Source organism: Hibiscus syriacus, unplaced genomic scaffold, assembly GCF_006381635.1.
Source record: "Hibiscus syriacus cultivar Baekdansim isolate YM2019G1 unplaced genomic scaffold, ASM638163v2 tig00111197_pilon, whole genome shotgun sequence".
Taxonomy (NCBI): Eukaryota; Viridiplantae; Streptophyta; class Magnoliopsida; order Malvales; family Malvaceae; genus Hibiscus; species Hibiscus syriacus.
In genome coordinates this window covers 1,562-12,952 of record NW_024063013.1, presented here as the reverse complement: position 1 = coordinate 12,952, position 11,391 = coordinate 1,562, and the positions used below count along the sequence as shown (strand labels likewise).

The 11,391-nt window shown below is 28.9% G+C and overlaps 1 protein-coding gene across 1 annotated transcript; it reads left to right on the top strand.

The window, feature by feature from the left end:
- The first annotated feature begins 10,084 nt into the window (after positions 1–10,084).
- LOC120155542 lies at positions 10,085–10,991 on the top strand. The gene is made up of 3 exons (XM_039167076.1): positions 10,085–10,445; positions 10,525–10,740; positions 10,949–10,991. The coding sequence occupies exons 1-3, from the start codon at positions 10,188–10,190 to the stop codon at positions 10,973–10,975; spliced, it is 501 nt and encodes a 166-aa protein (XP_039023007.1). The 5' UTR covers positions 10,085–10,187; the 3' UTR covers positions 10,976–10,991.
- The last annotated feature ends 400 nt before the right edge of the window (positions 10,992–11,391 follow it).

The following is an 11,391-nucleotide window of genomic DNA, read 5'->3' as shown; positions in this document are numbered from 1 at the left end:
TCCATCCCATTATTTTTTCCAATTCACAATCGAATCACCGTTTATGAATTCTTTTTGGAATTCATACCTACTTTTCAATTTAATTCATACTGGCCTTTCACCATCATGATCATTTTCACATAATTTACTAAAATTTCCAGTACCTTAATAATATCTTCAAACCAATACTTCAACACTTAAGAACTTGCAATTTCATCCTTAAATACGACTAACATTCAAATTCACTCAAATAACTTTGCAATTCTTGCAAGTTGATCCCAAACAATTATTTAAATTTACAATTTAATATCCAAATAATAAATTCCCAGCATTGAAATATTTTACCCAAATGATACTTTCACATTTAATAAACTTCAAATCAAGTCCCTAAAATATCAAGACCTTTTGAATTCCACCCTCAAAATTTACCAATTTGTGATTTGGTTCCATCTAACTTTCTAACTTAAAAATTCCAGCATTTCAATATTAAAATTCAACATTGAACACCCCAAAATAACACATTTATGCAATAATGTCCCACAATTCTCAAAACCTGAAAAATAGTCTTTTTCTATTTCAAGCTTCCAAATTGACCTCCAAATCACATAGAACACGTCTAATATCAATTTTAGACCATAGGAAATTTTTCAACATTTCCCCCATAATTTTCCCCTATGGATGAAAATCATAAAGTTTAGGGTAAACTTTCCATTCAATTTCAAGCATGAATTCAACCTCCTAACATTAAATTTATGCTATTCAATCATCACAACATCAAATTAAATCAAAATTCAGTCAACTCTATAAACCCTAACCATGGCCTAGCATGATTTAAGCTTCTACACTTGATTTTAACCATCACTCATGCTTTAGAAATATTCAACAACTTTAATAACATAAAAATCTTCCATCAAATCTTCAAAATCAAACATGTTCTTCAACCACCCAATTCATGAATCTCAACATCTAAGCATGATTTCCATAAAAAAATTATACCAGAGAATTTCAAGAGGATTAATTATCTATCAATAGCTCAATCCAAAAATCAACCATAAAGCTTTGAAAATCAAAATGAAATTCTCACCTATCTGGCTATGGAGCTCACAGAAATTGCTTGGGGAAGATGCTGATTTTTTTCTTGATTTTATCAAGTATTATCAATTTAAAACACTTGACACTTTCTAATAAAATTAGATTTAAAATTCAATTTATGAGAAATTCCAATTTAACCCTTAATAAATCATGATAACTACCAATTTCCATCGAAATATCTCCCATTAAAATATCCCATAGTCAAAGATGAACCAATTTGGATTTGACTTTCTACCTTGTCCATGCCATTTTCAAAAATTGCATTTTAGTCACTAAATTGTCCATTGTTCGGCCAAATCTGAAAAATTACATTGATCTGAGCTAATTTTATTTGATCTAAAATATGGAAATAATATTTCCAACCATTATCTAACATCCTTCAATTTTTTGTGAAATTCTGACTCAATTCGATTATCCGATTCTTATACCGAACTTTATCGCTTTATAGCTTTTAATAGAAATCACATCGAAAATCTGATTACCACAAAAATTCTTGTTTTAGACCAAACTGTTCATTCACATGATAAAATTTATAGCTTTTCAAATTACATTTTTGGTTCTGAACTTTGACAAAGTTTATACTTTAGCAACAAAAATTTCAAAACTTACATTTTAGGCATTAGTCAAAATTTGGGGTATCACACGAAAGCTCGACCGGACCTTGTCTATGGATGTATCTTAGTCATTTGTTTGGGCTTCTCGATGTTGAAACTTCACACGAGCTTGTCATGTACCCTTCTGATAGGGAACCATTGGTCACAGTACCATGGCGAAGATCGGCTACACGGAGGAGCCCGAGGGATCCGTGTGTTGGGTCTGCAATCGCTACAAAGAGCATATGGATGGTGACCATGATGATATTAGTTTATGGATGATGCACATGGTGATGAAGTTGGCAAGGAGCCCAAGAGAATGGCTCATATAGACCCGTCACCTCCCACAGATTTCTTTTGAGGTTTTGAGGAAAGGATTTTTCATTCTTTTGATTCTCTCCAAGCCCTTTTCGACTCCCGCTTTGATGTGATTGAGCATCATCAGGGTTCTAATGAGGCTCGTATGATCAAGAAGGTCCAAGCAATCCAGCTTCAGCTTCACGGGTTTTCATTCCCTCCTTCATCATCGTCTTAGTTCGTGCATGCATATCATATCATTTTCATTATTGGAATTTTTAGAATTTGATACATTTGGATATTTTACTTAGGATGTTTGGTATTATGAACATATATTTATTTTATATTTGATAATTTTCATGTTGGATATTTGAACTTATATGCATTTGATATTTTAGGATATTTATGCTTTTGGTACCTTAATATGTTTATTCTTGTTTCTAGCTTGTTTTAATTACTTTATCTCCTTGTTATATTGTTCTAACATTGTGAATTATTTTTTATATAACAAAAAGGGGGATAAGTGTAAAATGAAAAATGATTTTTCAAAATAAAATCAGAGCTTAAATTTTGTTATAAATTCAAAAATTCTTTTATTATTTTTTAAAGGGAGAGAATTTTTCAAAAACAATTTTTTTTTCAAAGAGTTTGGTTTATCAAAAAGGGAGAGATTTTTTAATTAAGATTTTGATATAACAATAAATTGCAAATTTGATTTTGGACTTAATCGAATTTATCAAAAATTTATCAAAAATAATTCAAAGTCTAAATTAACTTGAAAAAATATGTTTTAAATGTTTTCCAACTTAGCCGAACCTTTTCAAAAACATACTTGATCCTTTTTTGTACTTTAAAATTGAGTTTCCAAGCATTTTTTTGCTCAAAGGATCGATCCCTTTGACCAAAGGATTGATATCCTTGAGAAAGGATCGATCCCTTGGATTCCAGTAGGTCTTGGATCGATCCTTTGTAGAAATGATCGATCCATCTATGAAATGGATTGATCCCGTTTTTGAAACGATTGAATTATTTGAAAAAGGATCGATCCTTTTCAATAAAAGATTGATCCTTTGTGCATGAAATGTTGTTTTTAGTAGTAGGTAACGACTATAATGATCCTAAACGGCTCTAAATGGCTAGAATTAATGGAAAGTTATAAATTAAATATCAAAGCTTCCCAAGGTTAACAAAAATCATATTGAACAAACCTACTAACATCAAAGTATTGTCTAGTGCTTAATTTTTCAAATTCTTTGTTGTAAACACACTTGTGAGCTACATTGTCTATTTTGCTCAAGTGTGTATTAGGTGGGTGCTTAATTTGTGCAAATATATTTGCCTTGTGAGGTTTTCTCTTTTGTTTGCTAAATTTGTATTTTCTCTTTGGGAGAATGTGTATTCAAGGTGTATAAACCTTGAAGTGTTTGTAAGGTTACACCTTGTCCTTAAAGGTAAGCAAATTTAGTGGATTTGAGAAATCTTTAGGGTGAATGCTAAGGTAGTGGCTGTAGACTTTGATTTAGAAAGTCGAACCACTCTAAATCATTGTGTAAAATGTTTTATTTTTCTATTGCTTCCACAAAATGTTTAAAATGTTAATTCACCCCTCTCTTAGCATTTTTCGGTTGTTTGTAAGAGCTAACAATATCATATTTGTTTATATAAAATATAATATAATATGAAAAAAATATTGTGGTCTTGAGTAGAAAAAAATATTATTTTCAACATATGAGATCTATTTTTAATAAGTCAAAGTCATATATTTTTTTAAATAATTACTTTTTTACAACAATATCAATTTTTCACTTTATAAAATTATAAATAATTAATATATAAAATATGAAATAATTTTAATTACTCAAATTTATTAATATTTTAATAAATCAAACTCTTTGTATATTATCGTTATGCTTATAATTTTAAGTAAAACACGAAGAATAAGAATAAGAATGGTCCATAAAAAATAACTTATTATTTCAGGTGTATTCTTGTACAAAATTATAGAAATTGTGTGATACCTAAGAATTTGGAAATAATGTGATTCACACCAATTTAACTAAAAAAATTAATATTATTAGTAATAAATTATTACTTAATAAATTTTTTTCACGAAATAAACGTAAAAATAATTTCAGAAAATGTTATTGTCCATATAAATGTTTTTCTTCCCGAACTATCACCCCCCCCCCAAATAATTTTAGGTTTCAATAATATAAAAAAAAACTAAAACCATGATTTAGCTATTAAAAAATTATGCAAATATTAATTTAAACGTTAGAGCAAATCAGTAAAATCATGGTTAATAATATGAATGTCTCTATATTTTATTATTTTTATACGGGTATCTGTATTTTCTAAAATGTTTAATATATCCCTTAATTTTATTTTTATGTTTTATTGCCTTTTTGAAACTGAGAACATTGAATGATGAGAGTAGGTATATTTAGTCTGTTGACTAAATTGTTCATTTTAATTTCTTTATATATTTTTAGGTTAAGAGTTATAGACTCGTTAAAATACTTTATTCCCTTCTTTGAAGTCCATTATTTTTCTTTTTGCTAAATAAAATAATGATTAAATTCAGAATTTATATATAAAAAGAATTAAATGACGAAGTCAAAGGATGCGTGACATGCTATTATATTCTCTAAAAATTATCAAATTTTTCTTCAATTTTTCATCAACTTAATATTTATGTATCTTCGCAATAACACAGCCTACGTACAAGAAATCTCAAAAAAAAAAATTGCCAATGGCTTTTGATTTTTTTGTGAATTTTGATTCTCTTTCTTTGTTTGTTATTATTTTTATATTATTGATTTTTTTGTAGTTCTATGAAGGCTTAAGTATAAAATAATTGTCTAAATTATACATATTTTCACAAATAGGTACCTACAATATTTTTCGGTCCATTTAAGTGTCTAACATTATAAACGTTACCCATTTAGATGTCTGGACCGTCAACGACATTAATTTCCCCGTTAAGTGACATATGTCATTATCTGATAATTTAAAAAATTTTGTATAAAATTTAAAAAGTAAAATTATATATTTTAAAAAAAAACACAGAAATTTTGAAATAAACCTAAAACGTTGAAAATCTTCATTTCAACCCATAAACCCACGTCGGCCACCACTCTTTCCCGTCTACGAAGCTTCACCCGACCTCACCTCTCCCCGACGATCAAAGCGCCTATGAGATCATGATCGATTGACGATGAATCGATGTTTTATACCCCTCGAACTCTAGGTTGAAAATCGTGATTCCTGCTACCAATCGACAACAAATACGACGACATATGACTAGGAGGATGACAGAGACTATGCCGACGACGATGGTTGTGGCCGGAAAAGGTGGCGGAGGCGGATTAAGGGTAGGATTTGGAGATTTTGAGGATTTGGGGGTTATTTTATAATTTAAGAGAAATTAAAATTTTTTAATAAATATAATATTGTTTTTAATATTTTAAAAAAATAAAAATCACCTCGTTGTGACACGTGTCATTTAATGGAAAAATTAATGTTGTTGATAGTCCGGACACCTAAATGGGTAACGTTTGTAACGTTAGGCACCTAAATGAACTGAAATATACTTGAGACACCTATTCGTGAAAATAAGTATAGTTTGGGCTCTTATTTTATACTTATGCAAATTGTTGCTCTCTCCTCTTATCCTCTCGTTGTGAGAGCACCAAAATGGCTAGGGGTATTCACTATTCGGTTTTAATCGAATTAATCGATCAAATCAAATTAATTTGGTTAATTCAGTCGGCTATCGAATTAGTTAAGTCGGGCAACAGTTAATTTTTTTCAATATTCGGTTAAAGATTAATTCAGTTCGAAATCAGTTAATTAATCGAATTAATCAAATTAATCAAATTATTAAATATTAAATATATTATACATATTAAATCTATATTTTAAACTCAAACCCATTAAGAATTAATATTCAATTATTTTTTAACCGCGCTAAATTTATTAAATTATCAATACTTAATTAAATTTTAACTCAAATAAAAATATCTATATTATAATAAAATTAATCTAATTATAAAATATATCGGTTGATTCGGTTAATCAAATGAAATAACCGAATTTTGTTTAGTTCAGTTAATATTTTCAAAAAAATTTAATCCGATTAACGATTAATAAGTTAATGATAATTCAGTTCGATCAGTGATCAAATTAACTACTTGGGCACGCTTAAAAATGGTCGTATCCAGCCGTATGTTTGAGGTGTTCCACACCAAAAAGAACGATTTTTTTTCTCCCTAAAACTGCTTTTGGTTTTCTCCGGCGGCTTTTGTTGTTGGGTATTGGGAATGGGATTTATAAATGGGCAAAAAAATAAGTATTTGAAACAGAAAAAATGGTTGAATTGTACTTTGCATATACGCCACTTCATGTTTTCATTAAAAACTGTAGCTGGATTATCTATGACCCAATTTGATCAATTACCTCCCCTCCTTTGGCTTTAATTTGAATATTTATCTTATGAGCAAATTAATTTTATAGGATAAACTTTAAATATAATCATAATCTTATTTATATAGAGAAAAATGTATTTTAAAAAAATATATTTTTAATACATTTAAAACCCGTGACCTAAGAGAATATGAAGAATAAATTAATAGACTTATAATTTTTTATTAAAAATAATACCTATAAATTGTGACACTTATTATGTTATATTTAGTTTCTTTAGAGAGAAAAAATAAATTTATTTTCATAAATAATAATAATAAACTATATTATATATCATTAAATTTTATATATATTATTTTTGTTTTTGAACTGTACATTACTTTAATTTTAACATTTAACTTTAGTTTTGTGTTCAATTTAGATATTAATTTTTCCCGTAAACTTTAGTTTGCAAATTAATTTTGTCATTAAACTTTAAAAGTTTCAATTTTAGGGTTTATAGTTTAGATTATGTGTCAATTTGATCCATGAATATATATATATATATATATATATATATCAACTTGTCTAATTGCCCTTGTTAGTCAATCACAGTTTATCATCGATAAAAAGAATTTATCGCTATCTAGATTGATCATAAAAGATATTAGAGAACAATAACTTCTTACTATAAGTTAAAGTATGTATGGAAAAACCTATAATTTTGATGAAGATAATTATAAGGTTTTTTTATGTCAACATCATAATATCACATAGTGTAATTGTTAATTGTGTAATGGTTCCATATTTTAACTGAACAAGAAATTAAAGTATAATATTAAAATTTAATTAATTTAAGAGTGGAAACAACATTGAAGATGCATAATCTTCATGGTCAGTTTTTAACGCTCGGAATGGTGTCTGAGGAGAAGAAGTGAGGAATGCATGATTCATGACTTTTTTCTTCATCTCACAAACATTGTCAACATCGAAATGGATTCGTCTATAAAATTAAACTGTCATCAAATTAAGTTGTTGCTTCCAAAGGAGAAAGTTGATATCTTTAACTCTAATATTAGACTTTCTTGTTGGCGAACATCTGATCATCACTATCAATGACGAACTACGAAATCACACTCACATTTAAATCGTCATCAGTGATATCGATCTGAACTACACAAAATCTAATATTACGGATGTTTATTTTTATTGAATTGAAATTTACTTTAATTAACTAATTGACTGATTAATTTGACATTAGGTAATAGTTTCTTTTTAAAATTGATTCTCTATTAATTCAGCTCGAAATCAATTAATTAAAAATAATTGTATATACGACATATATATATATATATATATATTCAAAGCTCAAAGCCTTTAACAATTAAGATCTAACTATCCTTAAAAAATCCTAGCCGAACCTTAAAGTCATTTTTCTTTTTCTTTTATTCTTGGTTAGTAGGCAACGATACCAGCCCTTGTGTTTGTTGTCTCCGTTGATATTTTTCTTTAATTTTTATATCGCGTATTTATTTTTCTTTATTCTTTTAAATTTTTAGTAATTATACTTTTATAGTATGTTTTTATGCATTAATGACCTATTTTCTATGTTTTTATGGTGTATTTTCGATCGTTTAGTCGTTGTTTTAATTTATCTTTTTTTAGGTTGGATTTGACATCACTACAACTGATCAATATGACATTTATTTCTTATCATGTTGACGTTTTCTATTTTGGGCCCTCGTATTGGATTTGGATGCGTGATTTGCGCTCGTAAAAAGCTTTTTCACATCACTCAACTCTGATTTACAATTTTTCGGTGATCTTTCAATACTTTTTTCCTTTATGGTTCGATTGTTGATGTTGTGATATATGTTCCTACCTATGTTTTGTTCAAGTTTTTTTTTGGTGCTATGTTTTAACTTTTCCCTTGTACGATCCTTATGTAATTTAAGTGGTTAGTTTTTGTTTTAATGATTATAGGAAAATGTCTTAATTATGTGTTAGTTTACGTTTATGTTGTAAATTTTCATTGTAATTTTGAATATTTCTTACTTTTAATAAGTTTACGTTTATGTTGTAAATTTTTATTGTAATTTTGAATATTTCTTACTTTTAATAAAACCAACAGCTTCTATAAAAAAGGTTCAACTATTTTTAGTCATACTAAACCTATTAAACTTTTAAGACTCATTGACTTAATAATATTTCATCTCAAATAAAAAGTACATCTATTAAATTTGAACCGATCTAACTAAAAGAATTTACTGAAAAACTTCGATTAATTTAATCACTAAATGAATTAGCTAAACTTTATTCATTTCGTTTAATTTTTTTTATAAAAAACAATTTTATTTGTAGTTAATTTTTTTTATAATTTAATTCGTGGATGTTCAAATTGACTATTTAAACACCCTTACGATATACAACCTGGGGGGACAAACTTCTCTCCTTGATTCATTCAATCAATTCCATTTTGTTCAATTTTTATACATCATAATATGATGACACATTGCTAGCACATATTTTATATAACAAATTTTATAATATTCTTTGAATTAATACAAAATACATAAAAGAAATTATTTAAATATTTAAAAAATACTGATAATTGTGGATAAGTAAATTTAGAATTATACATTTATATGCCAAAGCTTGATGGTCATTATTTCCGGATTAAAAGTGCGGGATTGTTATATTTATCCTCTCTATTTTTGTTGGAAAACCTCGTACATGCATACAGTGGATATATGACAACTCCATTTCATGTTTTTAGCATGGGTCGGTTTCGGCCAACCCGACACGAAAATTTTACTTCCTTTACTCAACCCAATCCGACCCGAAAAATATATATATTCCTTCCGATCTGAACTCGACCCGATTTTTGAGATAAAATCCGAACTCGACCCGAAATAATAAAAATATTATTTTATTCAATAGAAACAATGATTTAATTTTAAAAAATTATAGAGTGATATTATTATAATTATTCCTAAATATATAAGGTAAAATTATTTTTTTCGGGTCAATATTTTTTAATGAAACCCGAACTCGACCCGACCCGACCCAAACATTACCTTTAAAAAATCTGAACTGACCCGAACCCAAATTTTTTTTAAAAATGCTCGATCAGATCGATCGAGTCAAAACCTATTAAGTTCGGTCTCGTGCCCATCCCCATTTAACACCGTCAAACCAAACAAAAGTCAATTACAGGAAAACGCAGTGATCAAAGCCTTTTACTCAAACCCGAACATACTGTCGGTGGTTTGCAAGGGGAGAAATTATGCATTTGGCCTTTATATTTTAAATCTCATGTAAACCGATCCTTTTATTATTGTTAGCATTATACTTTATGTCAAATCATTAACATTATTAAAAGATACCGCTAATCAATTGGTTTGATGTCTATTTTTCTTCAACATCATTCATCTTAAGAATTTCAATTTATGTACTTAACACAATAGTTATTTTTCATAAATTTACTATAACAAATTTATAGATCAATAAGCCAGATTAATAGAATACGATAATTTATTTTTTGAAATCAAAATTTTAAAATTTAATATTATTAATTAAATAAATTAGATTAAGAGAATCTTTTTAAATTGAACGAATGAATAAATAAATTAAACATATTTATTAATAAAAAAGGAAGCTTTTGGGACGATTACTCCCCATTCATATCCTGCATTGCATTATTGCGACACTTGACCTACTTTCTGCTCCCTTTCTGTCTAATTAAATTCCCTTTTTATCTGCTTCTACTCTAGCGAAGAAACAGGGCAGCTTTCAAAGTTTTTGTGGTTTGAGAGGCAGAAAATGGAGAAAGAATCACCCACATCTCTCTCAATTGCAATCCATTCGCGGCCAACTGCAACTCCTGTGAAGAAGGATAGCTCCTCCATAGCTGGCTTCTTGAGTAAATCTGGGTACAAATTCTGGGTTTTGACTACAATTCTCTTACTTGCGTTTTGGTCCATGTTTACTGGCTCTGTTTCTCTCAAGTGGTCTTCTGGCAATCTGAATACATTCTCTCATGATTCCGATTTCTCTCTTCATCAAGATCTCGACGTCCTTGTAAGCAAATCTTACGTTTCTTTGTGTTTTGTTTGATTTTGCTTGGTTTTTTTTATGAGGGGTTTGATTGATTTAATAGGAATTGGAGGAAAGAGAGAAAGTGGTGAGGAAGATGTGGGATGTTTATACGCATAGCACAAGGGTTCGTTTGCCCAGGTTTTGGCTTGAAGCTTTTGAGGCTGCTTACGAGAGTTTATCAAGTGATGATGCTGGAGTTCGAGATACTGCCATCTCTGAGATTGCTAAATTATCATTGCGATCCATAAATCTTGACTCCCCCTCCGCTCAATCAAAGGTCAGTCTCAGTTCCTTCTCGCCAATACCTGGATTACATTCCAACTAGTCTGAAATCAAAAGGATTTGAATGTGTATTAGGATTGCTAACCTGTCTGTAAATTTTTAAGGCTACATTTTCGTTTCCCCCGACATTTCCCAGTAATTAGTTATGTGCAAAGTTTATTTTTCTCATATATATGTGATGATGGTGGTGTTATAATGTCCAGAGTAGTAGCAGTGAAGGGAGAAAATGAGTTCCAAAGAAGGTGATAAAAAGAAAGGGAATTTGCAGTCCTAATTTGGGGATGCAATCCCCATCTCTCAAGCTGCTTCAACTCATGAGCAATTCCCAATTTCCAGAAACGATGTGTATCGGTACAAGTTTTCTATTATTATCTGAAATTGTAAAAAATAAAATAGATGGTTCGTTTAAGTGCAAGGTTCTTTGTTTATGCTGTTTTCTTGTGATCAAGGTTGGGTTTGATATGAACCCTTAAAGTGTGTCAGCCATGGATCTAATTGCTTCACACAAATCCTGGACCAAGTAGAAAAATAAAAGAGACAAGAGTAAACTTAAAATACTAAAAATAAAAATGAGTGAAGATATGAATAACATAAAAAATATTTTCGGAATTTTTATTAAAATTTTGAAAAATAAACATGAGATTTA

Excerpts from the sequence above, each read along its gene's own strand:
- LOC120155542 (XM_039167076.1), top strand. The coding sequence starts at position 10,188 with ATGGAGAAAGAATCACCCACATCTCTCTCAATTGCAATCCATTCGCGG. Across the intron at positions 10,446-10,524 it reads ATCAAGATCTCGACGTCCTT|GAATTGGAGGAAAGAGAGAA; the intron begins GTAAGCAAATCT and ends TTGATTTAATAG. Across the intron at positions 10,741-10,948 it reads CCCCCTCCGCTCAATCAAAG|AGTAGTAGCAGTGAAGGGAG; the intron begins GTCAGTCTCAGT and ends TATAATGTCCAG.